The sequence below is a fragment of the Neoarius graeffei genome, chromosome 3, assembly GCF_027579695.1.
Source record: "Neoarius graeffei isolate fNeoGra1 chromosome 3, fNeoGra1.pri, whole genome shotgun sequence".
NCBI classification, from domain to species: domain Eukaryota; kingdom Metazoa; phylum Chordata; class Actinopteri; order Siluriformes; family Ariidae; genus Neoarius; species Neoarius graeffei.
The window spans coordinates 61719537-61741753 of NC_083571.1; the positions used below are offsets into that span (position 1 = coordinate 61719537).

The 22217-nt window shown below is 42.4% G+C and overlaps 1 protein-coding gene across 1 annotated transcript; it reads right to left on the bottom strand.

The window, feature by feature from the left end:
• Nucleotides 1-12944: 12944 nt before the first annotated feature.
• On the bottom strand, nucleotides 12945-19320 carry dctn6 (dynactin subunit 6). The gene is made up of 7 exons (XM_060915954.1): nucleotides 19260-19320; nucleotides 18563-18627; nucleotides 16101-16206; nucleotides 14223-14311; nucleotides 14033-14080; nucleotides 13570-13712; nucleotides 12945-13255 (listed from the first exon to the last, which is right to left on the bottom strand). The coding sequence occupies exons 1-7, from the start codon at nucleotides 19286-19288 to the stop codon at nucleotides 13157-13159; spliced, it is 579 nt and encodes a 192-aa protein (XP_060771937.1). The 5' UTR covers nucleotides 19289-19320; the 3' UTR covers nucleotides 12945-13156.
• Nucleotides 19321-22217: the final 2897 nt, after the last annotated feature.

Consider the following 22217-nt stretch of genomic DNA (forward strand, 5'->3'; position numbering starts at 1 on the left):
CGAGTTTTCCAGGTGGCCGTTATTTTGGTCGCCTAGACAACAAGCCACGCCCCTGTGAAATTTAACCCATCTGAAGCAGTGAACACACGCGCACACACCCAGAGCAGTGGGCAGCCATGCTAACATTGCCCGGGGAGCAGTTGGGAGTTAGGTGCCTCGCTCAAGGGCACCTCAGCCCTAGGCCGCCCCATGTTAACCTAACCGCATGTCTTTGGACTGTAGGGTAAACCAGAGCACCCGGAGGAAACCCACGCGGACACGGGGAGAACATGCAAACTCCACACAGAAAGGCCCTCGCCGGCCACGGGGCTCGAACCCAGGACCTTCTTGCTGTGAGGCGACCGTGCTAACCACTACACCACCATGCCGCCCAAGAGGCTATATTGGACTTTTTTTGGTTCAACTGTCATTTTTATTGATTGACTGATTGATTGATTGATTTTACTTCTGGAGCAATGGGTCAAAATGAAACATCCTAATATCTCATCTCATTATCTCTTGCCGCTTTATCCTGTTCTACAGGGTCGCAGGCAAGCTGGAGCCTATCTCAGCTGACTACGGGCGAAAGGCAGGGTACACCCTGGACAAGTCGCCAGGTCTTCTTCTTCAGAAGAAGAAACCTTTATTTGTCACGTGCACACTTCAAGCAGAGTGAGATTCATCCTCTGCATTTAACCCATCTGAAGCAGTGAACACACGCGCACACACCCAGAGCAGTGGGCAGCTATACTACAGCGCCCGGGGAGCAGTTAGGGGTTAGGTACCTTGGAGATATATGGATGTGGTGAGAGACGACATGAAAGTGGCAAGTGTGGTAGAGAAGGATGCGGAAGATAGGGAGCAATGGAGACGAAAGAGCCGCTGTGGTGACCCCTAATCGGGAGCAGCCAAAAGAAGAAGATCCAGGGCCAGTGTTTCAGGGATATTCAGTGCAACCCTGACTAGGATAAAGTGCTTTCTTGAAATGAACAGATTATGAATTTTCTGGAAATATTTAGGATGGGGTGGCACGGTGGTGTAGTGGTTAGTGGTGTAGTGGTTAGTGCTGTTGCCTCATAGCAAGAAGGTCTGGGTTCAAGCCCCGTGGCCGGCGAAGGCCTTTCTGTGCGCAGTTTGCAGGTTGTCCGCGTGGGTTTCCTCCGGGTGCTCCGGTTTCCCCCATGGTCCAAAGACATGCAGGTTGGGTTAACTGGTGACTCTAAATTGACCGTAGGTGTGAATGGTTATCTGTGTCTATGTGTCAGCCCTGTGATGACCTGGCGACTTGTCCAGGGTGTACCCCGCCTTTCGCCCGTAGTCAGCTGGGATAGGCTCCAGCTTGACTGCAACCCTGTAGAACAGGATAAAGCGGCTAGAGGAGATGAGATGAGTTGACCCCAGGTACTTGAATTCACCAACTTTCTTTACGTCTACTCCTTGCATCTTCACTACACTCCCATCCCCATTCTCATTGATGCACATGTATCCTGTTTTGCTACTGCTCACCTTCGTTCTTCTTCGTTCCAATGCATACCTCCATCTCTCCAAACCCAAGTCAACCTCCTTTCACCATATATCACAATATCATCCACAAACATCATGTTCCATGGTGACTCTTGCCTCACTTCGAGTGAGGCAAGAGTCACCATGGAACATGATGTTTGCGGCTGTATCCAGGGCCAAACACCATCCCTGGATACAGCCTGGAATCTGGGAGCCCAGACTACCACAGGATTGAACCAGGGACTCGAATTATGAGGAGGCAAGGCTATGCACTATGTCATTGTGCCACTGTTTTGCAAACAGCAATATGACTAAACAGGTGACATGGTGGTGTAGTAGTTAGCACTGTTGCCTCACAGCAAGAAGGTTCTGGGTTTGAGCCCAGTGGCCGGCGAGGGCCTTTCTGTGTGGAGTTTGCATGTTCTCCCTGTGTCTGCGTGGGTTTCCTCTGGGTGCTTCAGTTTCCCGCACAGTCCAAAGACATGCAGGTTAGGTTAATTGGTGGCTCTAAATTGACCGTAGGTGTGAATGTGAGTGTGAATGGTTGTTTGTCTCTGTGTCAGCCCCGCGATAACCTGGCGACTTGTCCAGGGTGTACCCCGCCTCTCGCCCATGGTCAGCTGGGATAGGCTCCAGCTTGACTGCAACCCTGTAGAACAGGATAAGCAGCTACAGATAATGGATGGATGGATGAAGGTGACATGGTGGAGTAGTGGTTAGCACTGTTGCCTCACAGCAAGAAGGTTCTGGGTTCAAGCCCAGTGGCTGACAGGGGCCTTTCTGTGTGGGGTTTGCATGTTCTCCCCGTGTCTGTGTGGGTTTTCCTCCGGGTGTTCCAGTTTCCCCCACAGTCCAAAGACATGCAGTTAGGCAAACTACGGTAGCTACTCTAAATTGTCCATTCATCAAGCTTGGAGAGGTTTAAATGTCATCAGTGGTGCCCCTACAGCAATTGCCGTCTATGGGACAAAGAATATGAATAAACATTATTTGTGAGTCCACAATTCTCCATTGTCTGAAAAGTATTTTAGGAAAGTTAGTCCAACAGGAGTGTGGCACAATAGTGGAGTGATTATCACGTTCAGCTCACAGCAAGAAGGTTCTGGGTTCAAGCCTTGCAGTCAACTGGGGCCTTTCCATATCAAGTTTGCATGTTCTCCCTGTGTCTGTGTGGGTTTCCTCTGGGGGCACTAGTTTCCTCCCACAGTCCAAAGATGTGAATTAGGTCAACTGGCAACTCTAAATTGCCCATGAGTGTGAATGATTGCTCATCTCTGTGTTAGCCCTGTAAGATTTGACAACCTGCCCAGGGTGTACCCCTGCCTCTCACCTGTATTCAACTGGGATTGGCTCCAGCGTTCCCCACTACCCTGAAGGATAAGCGGTATAGATTAAGCTTTTTAAAATTCAGAAACGTGTGTGTGTGTTATGAATTCAGGTAAATAGATTCAATTTTCCATTCAACAATCACTGACTAATGAGGACAAGCTGAGGAAAGCTAGCTTTTAGCTAGCTACCATACAATGTTTTCAATTGATAATGTAGCTACATTGACATGAAGCCTAATAATCCATTAATAATCGGATTCAAGCTCGAGCAGAATGAAATTTCTTCATGTAAACAGATAATTTAATCAGCTTGAACAAGATGGTGTAAACCTCGGATAATCTGTTTGATAGGAAAATATCAGGCATGTAAATGCTTGATGGGATTGTACCTGTAACCTTCTACATATTCAATACTGCATTACATGTTCAATATTACATTATAAGAAGCTATTGTCAGATATTTGACTTTTTGTCAAAATAAATTGATTTATTCAAATAATAAAGATTTATTTTCACCATATTCTATAACAAAGTTATAAATACAGTATGTTAATACTTCTCATCTCATCTCATTATCTCTAGCCGCTTTATCCTTCTACAGGGTCGCAGGCAAGCTGGAGCCTATCCCAGCTGACTACGGGCGAAAGGCGGGGTACACCCTGGGCAAGTCGCCAGGTCATCACAGGGCTGACACATAGACACAGACAACCATTCACACTCACATTCACACCTACGGTCAATTTAGAGTCACCAGTTAACCTAACCTGCATGTCTTTGGACTGTGGGGGAAACCGGAGCACCCGGAGGAAACCCACGCGGACACGGGGAGAACATGCAAACTCCGCACAGAAAGGCCCTCACCGGCCACGGGTCTCGAACCCGGACCTTCTTGCTGTGAGGCAACAGCGCTAACCACTACACCACCGTGCCGCCCCTGTTGATTTTTTTATTCATTTTATTATTATAATGTTTGCAGACTCTGTGAACGTAAATGTTTGTGAACGTAAATGTTTTACCAGGTGAAGTTCACTTATGACAGTAATATTGCCTGGCTACAGACTGACCTTTGCACTACAGGCTTTCATGAATATATGTTTTTGTGTGTATTCAATTTTTTATGCCTCCTTGACTGGCATATACACCCTTCCCTTCTTTACTACTCTGATAAAGAGTCTGTTTTCATGGCTGTGATCTATAGTTGAGTAGTTACTGCAATTATACTAATAAAAAAAATGTTTCTCACATCCCAAGGTTGTGATATTTTATCCCTGTGGTTACTGTTCAACTTTAGCATTTTACAGAATATTGCTTGTTGTTCAAGCATTAACTAACTCTCTTACTTCAGTTTGTCTTAAAGGCATACTTCCTTTTTTTTCTTTCAAAATTCCTGATACACAAATATAGCAAAGAAAAATAAATATCCAAATGTAAGAGCTTAGAGCACCATCATTAATGATCTTCATGTGAAATATTCATACACATCCTCCCTTATAGCTTCTATTTCTTTTAGTGTATAGACGTGTTGTGTCTCATACTGTATATTATAGTGCTTATTAATTAAAAAGCTATTTGAATGAAAAATGTAAGTGATTTATAAGCTCCAAGCCTTCTGAAATGGGACATTTATATTTACCGTATGTATCTGTCCTGTCAGATGTTCCTTTATGGCCAGGTAACTTTCATGGAGGGTGTAAATGCATTTTATTGCAAAAAAAAAACTTGCAGCCTAAGGCATTTGGAAGTAGAGCAAAATGTCAGTGACAGCTCAAGGGGTCATGTTCAAGATATATATGTATACTGGCGGCACGGTGGTGTAGTGGTTAGCGCTGTCGCCTCACAGCAAGAAGGTCCGGGTTCAAGCCCCCTGGCTGGCGAGGGCCTTTCTGTGCGGAGTTTGCATGTTCTCCCCGTGTCCGCGTGGGTTTCCTCTGGGTGCTCCGGTTTCCCCCACAGTCCAAAGACATGCAGGTTAGGTTAACTGGTGACTCTAAATTGACCGTAGGTGTGAATGTGAGTGTGTGAATGGTTGTCTGTGTCTATGTGTCAGCCCTGTGATGACCTGGCGACTTGTCCAGGGTGTACCCCGCCTTTCGCCCGTAGTCAGCTGGGATAGGCTCCAGCTTGCCCGCGACCCTGTAGAACAGGATAAAGCGGCTACAGATAATGATATGAGATTTTATATATACACGTATGTCACTTTATTAAGAACACCTATCCATCTGCTGTTATCTCATCAGCCAATCCATGATGCATCAAATCATGCAAATACAAATCAAGAGCTTCAGTTCATGTTCACTTCAAACATCAGAATCAGAAAGATTGTGATCTCAAAGTGTGACTTTCACTGTGGCATGGGCGCCAGAGGGACTGGTTTGAGTATTTCAGAAACTGCTGATCTCCTGGGTTTTTTTTTTTACACACAACAGTCTCTAGAGTTTACACAGAATGGTTTGAAAAACAAAAAATATTGAGTGAGCGACAGTTCTATGGGTGGAAACAAATGCCTTGTTGAAAAGAGGTGAGGAAAAAATGGTCAGATTCGTTCATGCTTTTTTGCCAGGAAGGATACAGTAACTCATATAATCACTCAAAAACATGGTGAGCAGAAAACCATCTCAGTATGCAACAGCAGATGATCACATTGGGTTCCACTCCTGCAGCCAAGAACAGGAATCTTAGAATCAAGAACAAGTTCCTATTAAAGTGGCTGGTGAGTGTGTATCATACTATGCATAAAACACTATTCCATAAATACACATGGATAAATAGGCGCGCACACACACACACACACACACACACACACGCATCTCCTTGTTTCTGAGCTATGGACATGGAGAAACTCCAGCTGTTTATGACATGAATAGGATGCAGCTCCCCCTCACTACCTTATTACCACTCTTGAGACAGTTACTCCCAGGAACACACACACACACACACACACACACACACACATATACAGTGGGGAAAACAAGTATTTGATCCCTTGCTGATTTTGTTGGTTTGGCCACTAATAAAGACTCGATCAGTCTGTAATATTAATGGTAGGTGTAGTCTAACATGCTGAGACAGAATATCACAAAGAAAATCAAGAAATTGACTTTAAAGAATTTGTATTAATTTATTTGCATTTTATTGAGGAAAATAAGTATTTGAACCCTCTTGCCAAAAGGACTTAGTACTTTGTGGCAAACCCCTTATTAGCAAGCACAGAGGTCAGACATTTTTTGTAGTTGATGACCAGGTTTCTGCACATATTAGGAGGAATTTTGGTCCACTCTTCTTTGCAAATGACCTCTAAATCATCAAGATTCCGTGGCTGTCGCTTGGCAACTCTGAGCTTCAGCTCTCTCCATAGATTTTCTATAGGATTCAGGTCCGGAGACTGGCTGGGCCACTCCATGACCTTGATATGTTTCTTCTTCAGCCATTCCTTGGTTGCCTTGGCTGTATGCTTTGGGTCATTATCCTGCTGGAAGACCCATCCACGACCCATTTTAAGCTTCCTGGCAGAGGGAAGGAGGTTTTCACTTTGGATTTTACGGTACATGGCTCCGTCCATCCTCCCATTGATACGGTGAAGTAGCCCTGTGCAGAAAAACACCCCCAAAGCATAATGTTACCACCTCCATGCTTGACAGTGGGGATGGTGTTCTTGGGGTCATAAGCAGCATGTCTCTCCCTCCAGACACGACGGGTTGAACTGATGCCAAAGAGCTCAATTTTGGTCTCATCTGACCATAACACCTTCTCCCAGTCACTCTCCAAGTCATTCAGATGTTCATTGGCAAAATTCAGGCGGGCCTGCACATGTGCTTTCTTAAGCAGGGGTACTTTGCGAGCACTGCAAGATGTTAGACTATTGCGGTGTAAAGTGTTACCAACTGTTTGCTTGGTGACTGTGATCCCAGCTGCTTTAAGATCATCCACTAACTCTGCCCATGTTGTATTAGGTCTATTTCTCACCGTTCTCATGATCCTGGAAACCCCATGAGGTGAGATCTTGTTTGGAGCCCCAGACCTAGGTCGATTGATGATCATGTTGTGAGTCTTGTACTTGCGCACAATTGCACCAACAGTTGTCACCTTAACGCCCAGCTTCTTGCTAATGGTTTTGTAGCCCATACCGGTCTTGTGCAGGTCTACAATCTTCTCCCTTAAATCCACAGAAAGCTCTTTAGTCTTTCCCATGTTGGAGAGTTTGGAGTCTGACAAACTGATTGATTCTGTGGCCAGGTGGCTTTTATACAAGTCATTAGTGATATCAGGTGTCTTCGATTTAGGTGACAAGGTAATTTGGAGAGTCTAACTTGTCTGTATTAACAAGAACTCTTGATGGTTACTAGGGGATCAAATACTTCTTTTTCTCAATAAAATACAAATAAATTAATATAGATATTTAAAAGTTATTTTCTGGATTTTCTTTTTGATATTCTGTCTCCACATGTTAGAATACACCTACCATTAAAATTACAGACTGATCAAGTCTTTCTTAGTGGGTAAACCAACAAAATCAGCAAGGGATCAAATACTTGTTTTCCCCACTGTATAAGTACTATACCAGACTGATATTATTTATTATTACACATACAGGGCACTTTTCAATGGAATATAAACATGTATTCTATTCCCTTCTAGCAGGTTTCATTCATTTGGTTTGATAGCATGCAATATTGTTAGCATATTGCTTATCCTACGTGTATTACGTCACTCTACCCAATGGAGAATGAGCGTTGAATATGGTTTACGATATTGCATGGTTGTCAAGACAACATGACATCACACATCGGAGATGTAAAACTTCTGCACTAGTGAGCAACAGTGACAATTTGAAAACAAACATGGCTGCCAGGTTTGCTTCGTTAAATACGAAAGATTTTGAGAGAATTTTGAAAGAGAATGATGTGTTGAACACCTGAAAGGAATGTGTATGTATAATAATAATATTGGCTGGCTTTTTTCGTGGTATATCAGATATATTCCATTCAGCTAGCATGATATTGAACGAGTTGAAGACAAGTTCAATATCATGCTAACTGAATGGAATATATCTGATATACCACGAAAAAAAGCCAACCAATATTATTTAAATGTTTCATCTCAAAATAATTGTTATAATTATATTATATTACGATACCTTTCATATAGGAGAGACACTGATTTCTCAAAGAAATGTGAGCAGACAGAAAGCTCCTCAAACTTTTTTTCCCTGGGTGTTTATCAATAGGTAGAACAAATGCAGTCGTTGCGTGTGCAGTGTAAACATTAAAATACGGTGTACAGTGCCTTGCAAAAGTATTCATCCCCCTTGGTGTTCGTCCTGTTTTGTTGCATTACAAGTTGGAATTAAAATGGATTTTTGGAGGGTTAGCACAATTTGATTTACACAACATGCCTACCACTTTAAAGGAACAGTCCACCGTACTTCCATAATGAAATATGCTCTTATCTGAATTGAGACGAGCTGCTCCGTACCTATCCGAGCTTTGCGCGACCTCCCAGTCAGTCAGACGCAGTCAGACGCGCTGTCACTCCTGTTAGCAATGTAGCTAGGCTCAGTATGGCCAATGGTATTTTTTGGGGCTGTAGTTAGATGCGACCAAACTCTTCCGCGTTTTTCCTGTTTACATAGGTTTATATGACCAGTGATATGAAACAAGTTCGGTTACACAAATTGAAACGTAGCGATTTTCTATGCTATGGAAAGTCCACACTATAATGACAGGCGTACTAACACCTTCTGCACGCTTCGACAGCGCATTGATACGGAGCTCAGATATGGGGTAAGTTGAGCCACTTGACATTTTTTTTTCAAGAGGTAATATCACTCTAACCATAAGAGCTTATCAATTATGTTTTGCTCAGATAGTAACAGTACACTTTGAAATTTGGTATGGTGTGTAGACTGGAAGCAAAAATGGCTTTAAAATGTAGTTATGATGAAAAATGTAAAAAGTGGCTCATCTTACCCCGCTCTCCCCTACGTGTGTGTACGCAGTAAACCTGCTACAGCATCTTATCATTTTGGCTTGTGAATATGCATGTTAATGATACCATAAACATAAAAGGATTAGGTTGATGCACAAAGTTCCCACTCCCTGTTGAAATCCAACAGGACTCACCCAGCTTGCTTTTCATTGCATTCTTGTCACGAGCGAAAAAAACCTAAGCTAGGACCTACTATTAAATATAAATTTATACCATAAACTCTGTCGGTCACAGTTAAAAACAGGGACATTTCCAGGGACAGCTCCAGCCGGGGACAGGCCACCAAAAACAGGGACATCTGGTCACCCTATTCTTAATGCATTTCAGACCAAACAGTAAATAGTAAATAATAAAAATATAGTAAATAGCCCTATTCCACACCACAACTGTAGTAATCCATATTATGTCAAGAATCGGTCAACTAAGTAAAGAGAAACGACATCTATCATTGCTTTAAGACATGAAGTGTCTTTTAATTAATAAAAATAAAGAATAAACATTGAATTCAAAGGTGTGTCCAAACTTTTGCCTGGTACTGTATATCCAAAACTGTGTGCGCATGTATACAAACACTGGTCATGGTATTCATTGCTGTATTTCATCTCATTACTAATACCAAGGCTGCCAGGTTGTCTTTTGTACACATGGAGCTTGTTTATAAGTACAATAATTTAGCTGCATTTCAAAATGCAGTGTATTTTCTTTTAGGGTTTTATTTTGTTTTGCCTTGATTTAAATTGGCATCAAACCAAAATTCATAAAATCAGAACCAGAGTTTTTTGAGATAGGATTTCAATTAGTTGTGTGACACACAATTTAAATAATAATAATAATAGTAATAATAATTTAAATTTGGGCGGCACGGTGGTGTAGTGGTTAGCGCTGTCGCCTCACAGCAAGAAGGTCCAGGTTCGAGCCCCGTGGCTCACAAGGGCCTTTCTGTGCGGAGTTTGCATGTTCTCCCCGTGTCCGCGTGGGTTTCCTCTGGGTGCTCTGTTTTCCCCCACAGTCCAAAGACATGCAGGTTAGGTTAACTGGTGACTCTAAGTTGACCGTAGGTGTGAATGTGAGTGTGAATGGTTGTCTGTGTCTATGTATCAGCCCTGTGATGACCTGGCGACTTGTCCAGGGTGTACCCCGCCTTTCGCCCGTAGTCAGCTGGGATAGGCTCCAGCTTGCCCACGACCCTGTAGAACAGGATAAAGCGGCTAGAGATGATGAGATGAGAGAATTTCAATTTATGTAGTGCCTTTCTCACACCCAGGTTCGCTTTACAATTGAAAAGAAAGAAAGAAAAAAAAGAGTCCACCAAAAGAGGGTCAGGATGTAATTCCAATGGCATAGCTAACACAGTCCCACCAGGCGCACGAAGATAAATCCCACACCACCTGCACAGGCACCACCGCTCGGAACACCACGCCATAGATCCACAAAGCAAGCACAGAAGCACCACTGCATAGAGCGCTGCTATGTCCCAAACCAGCTGCACAGCCAACGCGATGCCGCCGGGCAACATCGCTCGGAATACCACACCAAGTACAAAAGCACCACCGCACAAAGCACTGGACAACCCTGATGTTAAAAAGAGCAACGAGCTCACTGCAGTCCATAGTGAGGCACACAGGCATCACCCACAGCGGACCAAGGCCTGAAGGAAGCCAACGCCCAAAACTAGGTCCGGAGCTACGCCATAACTGGCGGACAAAACACTCAAACAAAAAAACAAACATCAAAGTACACAAACAAAAGAAAAAGAAAAGAAAAATGAAAAGTTCCAGTGAGAAGCAGCAGCCAAAACATGCACAGTGTACTCTCAACCGGAAAATTGTTTACCTGTGAAATGAAAAAAATAGCCAAATTACTAACTACAAATGTTGTGTAAAACATTAAACATGATCCTGATGTTTAACATTGTCTTGATTCTGCAGCAGCGTAGTATGTTTCTTGGACCAGACCCCATATTGTGCTAGAATAACTCTCATATCTACAGTCAGCATTCTCACCTAGCAAGCTGGCTACTTTGCTTGTCTTTTCTTCATTAAAGCTCAAATCTGCTGTAATGTTCATCTTAAGAGGCAAATACACTCACTGGCCACTTTAATAGAAACTTGCTCATGATTCTAAGATCCTGCTCTTGGCTGCAGGAGTGGAACCCAATGTGGTCTTCTGCTGTTGCATGCTGAGATGCTTTTCTGCTCACCATGGTTATAAAGAGTTGCTATATCCTTCCTGACAGCTCTAACCAATCTGGCCTGAGTTTCCCAAAAGCATCACAGCATAAAGATCAGAGGTAAATGGTAGAGCGAATAGAACAATGAACACTCTCTCTCAGCTAAGATGCTCTTAGCATTAAGAGGCTTTTGGGAAACCCACCCCTGTTCATTTTCCTGTGACCTCTCTTATCAACAAGGCGTTTCCACCCACAGAACTGTCCCTCACTCAACGGTTTTTGTTTTTCGCACCATTCTGTGTAAACTCTACAGACTGTTGTGTGTGAAAACCCCAGGGGATCAGCAGTTTCTGAAATACTTACACTACCGTTCAAAAGTTTGGGGTCACCCAGACAATTTTGTTTTCCATGAAAAGTCACACTTTTATTTCCCACCATAAGTTGTAAAATGAATAGAAAATATAGTCGAGACATTTTTCTGGCCATTTTGAGCATTTAATCGACCCCACAAATGTGATGCTCCATAAACTCAATCTGCTCAAAGGAAGGTCAGTTTTATAGCTTCTCTAAAGAGCGATTTAAAGAGAGTTGCTGGAAATGGGCCTCTATACACCTATGGAGATATTGCACCAAAAACCAGACATTTGCAGCTAGAATAGTCATTTACCACATTAGCAATGTATAGAGTGGATTTCTGATTAGTTTAAAGTGATCTTCATTGAAAAGAACAGTGCTTTTCTTTCAAAAATAAGGAAATTTCAAAGTGACCCCAAACTTTTGAACAGTAGTGTAAACCAGTCCATCTGGCTCAAACCAACACCCATGCCCCAGTGAAAGTCACAATTTGAGATCACAATTTTTCCCATTCTGATATTTGAAGTGAACATTAACTGAAGCTCTTGATTTAGATCTACATGATTTGATGCAGGGGCGGCACGGTGGTGTAGTGGTTAGCGCTGTTGCCTCACAGCAAGAAGGTCCGGGTTCGAGCCCAGCGGCCGGTGAGGGCCTTTCTGTGTGGAGTTTGTATGTTCTCCCCGTGTCCGCGTGGGTTTCCTCCGGGTGCTCCGGTTTCCCCCACAGTCCAAAGACATGCAGATTAGGTTAACTGGTGACTCTAAATTGACCGTAGGTGTGAATGTGAATGGTTGTTTGTGTCTATGTGTCAGCCCTGTGATGACCTGGCGACTTGTCCAGGGTGTACCCCGCCTTTCGCCCGTAGTCAGCTGGGATAGGCTCCAGCTTGCCTGCGACCCTGTAGAACAGGATAAAGCGGCTACAGATAATGAGATGAGATGATTTGATGCATTGTGCTGCTGCCAAGGGATTGGCTGATTAGAGAACCGCATCAAACAGCAGGTGTATTATGGGTGTTTCCAATAAAGTGGCCAGTGATTGTAATGCTGCGTTCATGTGCTATGGGAATTATGGTAAATACCAAACACCGACATGGAAAGCACACATGAACGCCGCCTCTTGTGGTATTTTCCACTGGGCAACTCGTAGAAAATTTTGATACATGAGTTGCCGAGATGAGCTGAGCTTTAACCTTTTCAACATGGTGGCGAGCGGTACAAGACACTTGAATGTTAAGCATTGTACGCTACTAAAGTTTTTTTTTTACTAGTACTAGTGGGTAGTTTTTTGTGTCTATGCAATGTTGCGTCATTAACAAGTGTAATATAATACGTTAGAAATCCGTTTCCTTTAAAAATGTGTTATGGTTTGTTTTTACCTATCCAGAGCAGACGCTATTGCTAACGATAGCTAACTAACTATTGCTAACTTGAATCTGGTCCACCATCTTTAATTTGTCAACAACAACAAAAGCATGTGAACACAACACACTGGTAAATACCACTTCCCAACTGGAAAATATCATCTTCCCATAGCACATGAATGCAGCATAAATCTCTAATAAGCTGGAATTTTTCTAAAGTGGTGCCACCTGGTGGATCAAACACAGAACAGAAACAGCATTTGGATCAGAACAGCTGGATGAGAATGCCTTTAATATCAGACAACAATAAATAAATCAGAATTGAATACAAGACAGCACATAATCTTTGAGTGTAGTGAGCATTAGGGTATGAAGTAAGACAAACAGGAAAAAAAAAAAAGCTCTCATAGTTAGCACAGGTTATTGTTTTTGTGAGCATTTATAAGAGCAAAGCTATGATGCAGAATGATTTCAGGTCCGTGCAGGAGTCGGGTTAACCTTCTGCGTCTTCTTCAGATGGTGATAGTTGGGTAAAATCTTCATCAGGAAGTCGAGCTGCAGAGTCTGGGGCTGTTTAAGGATCGAATACAAATGGAGAAAAGGAGATGGAAAGAAAAATGTGTCAGAAATAAAGAGAAAATTATTTAAAAAGGGGGAAAAAAATACAAGTAGGGTCCATGAAGCATAGTCAAGGGGTCTGATTTTTATTTTTAAACGTAATTACAAGATGGAAATTGTACAATTCTAGAGGAGAAAAAAATGAACCTATTATATGTGAATCTGTACTAAGGAGGGTCTGTGGATTTATTTATTTATTTTACAGCTAAAAGTGTCTCTGGCTGCAAAACGATTGAGATTCCCTGCTGTGTGATGGTGTGTGTTACCTGTGGTCTCTCGGTCTGTACCCTCCTCATGCAGTTGGAGCTGTAGATGACCGTGTTCTCTGGAATCTCCTCACACGTGTTGAGCCGACAGCACGCACCAATGATGCAGCCGCTCGTCAGGATCACATTACGGCCCACGTCAGCTAAAAGGATAGAGTCGTCATAAGACCTTTTAAACTCTTCACGATATAACATGGAGTGTAATTGCATCAAAACTTGTGTTTTCACTTTTTAAAATTTATTTATTTTCAGTAATATCTTGAAAGATATTCTGCTGTTCTGGTGACTTGAACTGGCTCAGCACTGAACACACTATATACACTGATTTTCCTTTATGATATATGATTTTCCTTTATTTTGTCACCCAGCTGAAAATTTCAAATCCACAAATCTTTACACTTGACCATTTTATGCGTTTTGAGTGAAAGACTCGGATACAAATGACTGGAAGAAGCTGCATTACCTTTAGACTCAATGACATTGTTGTCCCCAATTTTCATGGCCTGGGAAACTAGAAACATCAGACAAAAGTCAGACTGCTTCTGAAACAATACACTGACACATTTACAACTCACTGTAGTGAGACAATCAGTTTTGGTGTTAATGCTTTAAAAAACTGTAATTAATAAAATTTTTTAAAAAGCTAAGCATACCACAGCCAACTTCGAAAACATTATTGGTGCCTATCGTCATGGGCTTCGGTTCGTATCCCTCTGCATCAGGCATGATGTTTTCAGGATAACTGAGCAGAAACACACACAAAAACAAGATATTTAAGATTATTTATTATTGATTTTCCATGGCTTTAGTGGAGAGTAAAAAGTGTCAAAATAAAGATATGGTCTAATATTTAAAAAACAAAAAAAAAAACCACACACTGACATTTTCATGACCGTTTATTTGTATCACAATATTTCTCTGACAGTAAACCAGCTACAAAACAGCAATGCAGCATACAGTTGTGCTCATAAGTTTACATACCCTGGCAGAATTTTTGCTTTCTTGGCCTTTTTTCAGAGAATCTGAATGATAACACAAACTTTTTTCCCCCCCACTCATGGTTAGTGGTTGGGTGAAGCCATTTATTGATAAACAACTGTGTTTTCTATTTTTAAATCATAATGACAACAAAAAACATCCAAATGACCCTGATCAAAAGTTTACATACCCCAGTTCTTAATACCGTGTATTGCCCCCTCTAACATCAATGACAGCCTGAAGTCTTTTGTGGTAGTTGTGGATGAGGCTCTTTATTTTCTCAGATGGTAAAGCTGCCCATTCTTCTTGGCAAAAAGCCTCCAGTTCCTGTAAATTCCTGGGCTGTCTTGCATGAACTGCGCACTTGAGATCTCCCCAGAGTGGCTCAATGATATTGAGGTCAGGAGACTGAGATGGCCACTCCAGAACCTTCACTTTGTTCTGCTGTAGCCAATGACAGGTCGACTTGGCCTTACGTTTTGGATCGTTATGTTGGAACATCCAAGTACGTCCCATGCGCTGCTTCCGGGCTGATGAGTGCAAATTTGCCTCCAGTATTTGCTGATAACGTGCTGCATTCATCTTTCCTTCAACTTTGACCAAGTTTCCTGTGCCTTTGTAGCTCACACATCCCCAAAACATCAGCGATCCACCTCCGTGCTTTACAGTAGGAATGGTGTTCCTTTCATCATAGGCCTTGTTGACACCTCTCCAAATGTAAACGTTTATGGTTATGCAAAAAGTTCAATTTTGGTCTCATCACTCCAAATTACCTTGTTCCAGAAGTTTTGAGGCTTGTCTCTGTGCTGTTTGGCGTATTGTAGGCGAGATACTTTGTGGCATTTGCTTGGTTTTAACAGAGCCCCTGATTTTCCATTTGTTAATCACAGTTTGAACACTACTGACTGGCATTATCAATTCCTTGGATATCTTTTTGTATCCCTTTCCTGTTTTATACAGTTCAACTACCTTTTCCCGTAGATCCGTTGACAATTATTTTGCTTTCCCCATGACTCAGAATCCAGAAATGTCAGTGGCTGGATGAAAGATGCAAGAGTCTGTCTGGATCCCAGAAACTTACTCAGCTTTTATACACACACACTGATTACAAGCAAACAGATCACAGGTGAGGACGTTACCTTTAGTAGCCATTCAAACCCATTTGTGTCAACTTCTGTGCATGTTATCAGGCCAAAATCACCAGGGTATGTGAACTTTTGATCAGGGTCATTTGGGTAGTTTCTGTTGTCATTATGATTTAAAAAGAGAAAACACAGTCGTCTGACAATAAATGGTTTCACCCAACCACTAAGCATGAGTGGAAAAGATGTTTGTGTTATCATTCATATTCTCTGAAAAATGGCCAAAGAATCATAGATTCTGCCAGGGTATGTAAACTTATGAGCACAACTGTATAAACTGTAAAACAGGTTAAAAACATGCTGCGTAATTAAATGATTTAAAAAAAATGTACAGTCCAATCAGTTATTTGTAAGAAAGTAAATACTTTCTAAATACTAACCTTTAAATGGAAATAAACACATAATAGATACCCGTTAATAATGAGAGCTTGCTCTTCAATCAAGTTGCCTTCTCCTATGATGATGGGACCAGCGTCTGCAATGATCCGGGCTTTTGGGTGGATCACCGTCCTCGGCCCTGCGACAGAGTAATAGCTTTGAACTCCCTGAACTAGATGCTAAAATGACAATCATCAAACCTAACATGAGGGCTTTTGGTTCCTCAGGGTGCTTGTTAAGGCTTACGGCTTCCTATTTTCTTAAAAAGGTATATCAAATGACATACATTCAGCAGCCACTTTATTAGGAACACCCATCCACCTGCTGTTTGATGCAGTTCTCTAATCAGCCAATCCCTTGACAGCAGCACAGTGCATCAAATCATGCAGATACAAATCAAGAGCTTCAGCTAATGTTCACTTCAAACATCAGAACGGGAAAAATTGTGATCTCAAAGTGTGACTTTCACTGTGGCATGGGTGCCAGATGGACTGGTTTGAGTATTTCAGAAACTGCTGATCTCCTGGGGTTTTCACACACAAAACAGTCTGTAGTTTACACAGAATGGTGCGAAAAACAAAAAAAAACCATTGAGTGAGCAACAGTTCTGTGGGTGGAAACAAATGCCTTGTTGAAAAGAGGTCAGAGGAAAATGGCCAGATTGGTTCGTGCTTTTTTGCCAGGAAGGATATAGCAACTCATAGCAACTCTTTACAACTGCGGTGAGCAGAAAAGCATCTCAGCATGCAACAGCAGAAGACCACACTGGGTTCCACTCCTGCAGCCAAGAACAGGGATCTTAGAATCAAGAACAAGTTTCTATTAAACTGTCCGGTCAGTGTACAACACAGCAGCTGAGTGTTCAATTCAAGAAAGTACTTGATTATTGTTTAAACTGGACATACTATAATAGACTCCACAGCTTTATCATTCATTAAAAAAAAATCGTTTCATATGCAAATAGGGTTGTGAAAGAAACTCAATCTGCTTTTTTTATTCACTTCCTGGACACATGGATTGAGACTGTGTGTGATATTTCAGTCTTTTTTGCCATCCTGACACTCTGCACAAGTGTAGGAGTTCAGTAATAAAAAACACACACATTTCTCTGTCCATCTCCCTCCACTAGTTCCTTAACAATGTCGGGTGACGCCGATTCAGCGGGACACAACACAAGTCAGGAAACCAAACACAAAATTACAACAAAACAGTCATGAATGATTGTAAGTTCCGATCTTAAATTAATTACGTCCTTCAGCTTTACTAATGCCGCTTTTCCACTACCAACATGGCTGAGTCGAGCTGAGTGGGGCTGTTGGAGTTGCATTTCGACTACAACCGCGCTGAACCGTGCTGGCTGGAAGTGGGTGGACACATTGGGTGGAGTTAGCGAAAGTGGGTGGACGTCACGTGATGTTGTTAGGCGGCGCAAACAGTGACATCAGTGATCTTTTAAGCGGTAGTCTCACGACCCGGATAGTAAACAATAAACATGGAGTCGTTAGTGTTGCTGGTCTTGGTGCTGTGGCTTGTTGTCACCGACAACGCCAACAGATACTGGCAAGAGCGTATAGATGAGGCAAGGCGCATAAGGCTTCAGAAATTCTCGTAATTCGTAATTCTTCTTCTTCCGGGTTTACGGTGTTTACAGATCCCAGCGTGCTCGCGGGGCGTGTGAGGACACTCCTCCTCACCAATCAGTGCACAGGGGAGTGTCTCCTCACGCCCCTAGCCCCACTCGGCTCGGTTTGGCTCGCTTCAGCCCCACTCCAAAACCGTGCGAGTTTTGGGTGCTAAGCAGGGCTGAAGCGAGCTGAGTCGTGCTGCTCTAAGGTAGTCGAAACGTGAGCCGTGTCGGGCTGAAGTGAGCTGAAAAAGGGTAGTGGAAAAGGGCCATAACTGTTTTATCCTACTCAGGGTCAGTGTAGTTTAAATAACTTGTATCTTCATTCTATTTATCAAAAAAAAAAATTTAATAAAAAGTTGATTACTAGAGAGGGATACAAACAGAAAATAATTGTGTTAGCACAAGGGATTCTTTTTTTTCCTTTAATGGATGAATATCAGACAAAAAAAAGGGGGAAAAGGGGGAAATAGGCCATGTGGGGTATACAGCCCCACTACATTGAAAATGTATATAATTTATTAGCAGCATGTCAGACATGATTGCAGATTAGTCAGGAGCCAAACGGGATGCATGATAACTGTATCCTGCAAAATGAAATAGAAAGTTAGATTTTTTTACCCCACGCCTGTGGGCAATCGGCTCTACTGTAAAAAAAATAAGTTAACTTGTTGAAAAACAGTTGCACTTTTATAATTGAATTTAACGTCAGTTAATATCTGTGTGTGTGCTCTATTACACTGTCAATAAAGTTGCATTCTTTATACGATGTATTTAAAAAAAAAAAATTAGTGTGGCCCCCGAACCCCCTCTTTCCCCTATCGCAAAAACAACTCAAATATGATGCACTCAAAACTGGGAAAAAGCTTACCGATGGTGACATCGCCTCTGATTTCACTCTCCACACACACCACTGCACCAGCAGCTATTTTAACACTGCACAGATATAAAACATACATGTATAAAATATGCATTATTATATTTAATTATCACTATATCACCTTTACTTTGCAGACGTTACTGCAATATTTGTTTCTTGCAAACCTAAATTATAATTATCCTGCTCTGATGTTAAATACTGCTGAATAAAAGTTGAAAAAGAAGCAGAGGTTGGCTTTCAGCTGATATGTAGGTACAATGATGTCTCAGTCCCAAATGGCTACAAGCTCCCTACATAAGCGCACTGCACGAGTTAAGAAATGACCTCATTTAGGGCACTAAATGTCCAAACCGTAAGGATTTAGGATTTTCCAAAACAAGGCGAATAATCTGCTCCAGGCTAAAACATCCATTTTAGAGAGTATAAACCTGTTACGGAAGGAGATATAAAACATACAAATAATTCGAAATGAATGCAAACAGTTAGCATTTTAGCTCCAGTTTAGCATTTTAGCTACCTAACGTTACACGGGTGTGGTAGCATTAAACTTATTAAAATTAAACTGAATAACATGCTTTGCATTTGAAAAAAAAACCTCACGATAACATGTCGATATTACTATAATGTACAAATAATACAAAAACAAAACGGGAGAGGGAAACCCCGAACATCTAAATAAAACCCAGACCTTTTCTGATTTTGTTTGGGGTCCGCCATCTTTGAATCAATTATGTTTTACTCGATTGCACGTCCTGTTTAAAGATGGCTGTAAGAATCGATTAAGAATGTCTGATTGTTGATGCAACGTTTTTACTGCCATCTGCTGGATATCGCTGGAATCGCACATATTTCCCGACAAGTTGTGGGGAAAACAATGAAATGCTATGTCGTTATTACACTTAATATTTCATGATTCATCCTTTTCTTTGGCTTCTTTACACTTCATTAACGATATGTTTTGAGAAATAATTTTACACAGAAAGCTCATAATATTAAAAAAAAGCTTAACAGGGTCATTTTATTTCCTGTTTATTTTAATAAACATTGTGAACTAACAACAAAACCAACATCTTATCTCATCTCATTTCATGATCTCTAGCCGCTTTATCCTGTTCTACAGGGTCGCAGGCAAGCTGGAGCCTATTCCAGCTGACTATGGGCGAAAGGCGGGGTACACCCTGGACAAGTCGCCAGGTCATCACAGGGCTGACACATAGACACAGACAACCATTCACACTCACATTCACACCTACGCTCAATTTAGAGTCACCAGTTAACCTAACCTGCATGTCTTTGGACTGTGGGGGAAACCGGAGCACCCGGAGGAAACCCACGCGGACATGGGGAGAACATGCAAATAGAGGTCTGCGCGGGACAGAATTTTCAGTCCCACTCCCGCATTGTGCAGTCCCGCTCCCGCAAAGAATTATGATTTTCAGTCCCGCTCCCGCCTGCACCTGCCATATATTTTTTTTTCTTGGGCTTTTTTCCACCTTTATTATTGGATAGGACAGTGCAGAGACAGGAAACGAGCAGGAGAGAGAGACGGGGAGGGACCGGGAAACGACCCCGGGCCAGAACCGAACCCGGGTCGCCCGGATCCACGGTATGGCGCCCCATCCACCTGAGCCACGACACCCCCGCGCCTGCCATATTTTGTCCCGCTCCCGCTCGCAAATCCCGCATGATGCAGACATTCGCGTTATTTCTCACGAAAGTTCTTGTCATTGGCTTGGGGAATTAAACATGCTGAGCTTAGCTGAGCTCTCCACTGACCGATCCTTCATTTATTGTAAGTTTATTGTTTAGACTCTGACATTCTGCTGACACATTCCAAGTTGAGCGCTGCATGCGCTCATGATTGACAGCTCTCGCTTTGATTGACAGCTCTCGCTTTGATTGACAGCTCTCGCTTTGCGCACTCCCACTCCCACTTCTGAGTCTGTGGCGTTATGATTCCAACCGCGATTTCATTCTCCTCTCATACGAAGTGCTGCGCAACCACAACCAGCTCCTCAGATTATACACTGTCTATTTCTAGCTTTAAATTGAACAATCTGTGCGATATACAGTCCTTTTTAATATTAGTTAATACTTTTTAATACTTTTTTTAATACTTTTTAATACTTAGGACTAATACTCTTGACTTTTTAATGGTAAATGTACCTCTTTTTAAAGCAGCACTTACTTCTGAAGCACTGTAAGTTTCACTAGAGGAGCTCTGCTCTTCTGCCATGATCGGAGATCTCAAACATGGAAGAGCGGAAAGGAATCGGAAACGTACGCGAGATTAGACCACATCCGCAAATTTAGGCATCTTAAAATGTTTTTATGAATGCCAAATAAAATATCCAGCACAAATTATATACGATAGACATAAATTAATAATTTATAAATTTTATTTTAAACACGTTTTTAGTTAGCGGGACTGCAGCTTATCACCTCTCCCGCCCGCTCCCGCATTGTGCACTCCCGCCCGCGCCCGCAATGAGCTTTCAAAATTTGTCCCGTGCTGCACTGCGTCGGGTCCCGCGGGACTGCAGGGCTCTACATGCAAACTCCCTTGCCGGCCACGGGGCTCGAACCCGGACCTTCTTGCTATGAGGCGACAGCGCTAACCACTACACCACCGTGCCACCCGCAAAACCAACAAACTACCTTAAAAAACATATTTAGTGTTTGCACAACTTCCTTCCTTCTTTATTTGTTTGTTTGAAATAGAATGGAAAATTACACAAAGTTCAAGCTCAAATTTTAAGCTTCATTGTCATGTGCACGAGAATAAGGCACAATATGCAATAAAATTATGACTTTCATGTGCCTCTTTTGGCTTTATTTTATATATTTCAGCTCTACAGAAAAGCACAAGAGTGAAAAACACATCACCAGTCCCACCATTAGCTTCATATGATGCCAAACACACATTAATATAACAGACTGTCATCCCAGACATCTACCACATTACCAAATCCATCCATTCATTATCTGTAGCCGCTTATCCTGTTCTACAGGGTCGCAGCCAAGCTGGAGCCTATCCCAGCTGACTACGGACACCCTGGACAAGTTGCCAGGTCATCGCAGGGCTGACACATAGACACAGACAACCATTCACACTCACATTCACACATACGGTCAATTTAGAGCCACCAATTAGCCTAACCTGCATGTCTTTGGACTTTGAGGGAAACCGGAGCACCCGGAGGAAACCCACACAGACACCGGGAGAACATCTCATCTCATCTCATCTCATCTCATCTCATCTCATCTCATCTCATCTCATCTCATTATCTCTAGCCGCTTTATCCTTCTACAGGGTCGCAGGCAAGCTGGAGCCTATCCCAGCTGACTATGGGCGAAAGGCGGGGTACACCCTGGACAAGTCGCCAGGTCATCGCAGGGCTGACACATGAGATTCAGTCCATGAACTGAATCTCAAGAGAAGGTGGGTCATGCAGCAAGACAACGACCTTAAGCACACAAGTCGTTCTACCAAAGAATGGTTAAAGAAGAATAAAGTTAATGTTTTGGAATGGCCAAGTCAAAGTCCTGACCTTAATCCAATCAAAATGTTGTGGAAGGACCTGAAGCGAGCAGTTCATGTGAGGAAACCCACCAATATCCCAGAGTTGAAGCTGTTCTGTATGGA

Bases quoted from the DNA above. Each gene is read 5' to 3' on its own strand.
- dctn6 (XM_060915954.1), bottom strand. From the start codon at position 19,288: ATGGCGGACCCCAAACAAAATCAGAAAAG. The intron at 18,628-19,259 runs GTCTGGGTTTTA...ATATCTGTGCAG, and splicing joins CCCAAACAAAATCAGAAAAG to TGTTAAAATAGCTGCTGGTG. The intron at 14,081-14,222 runs GTATGCTTAGCT...TGATGTTTCTAG, and splicing joins TGTTTTCGAAGTTGGCTGTG to TTTCCCAGGCCATGAAAATT.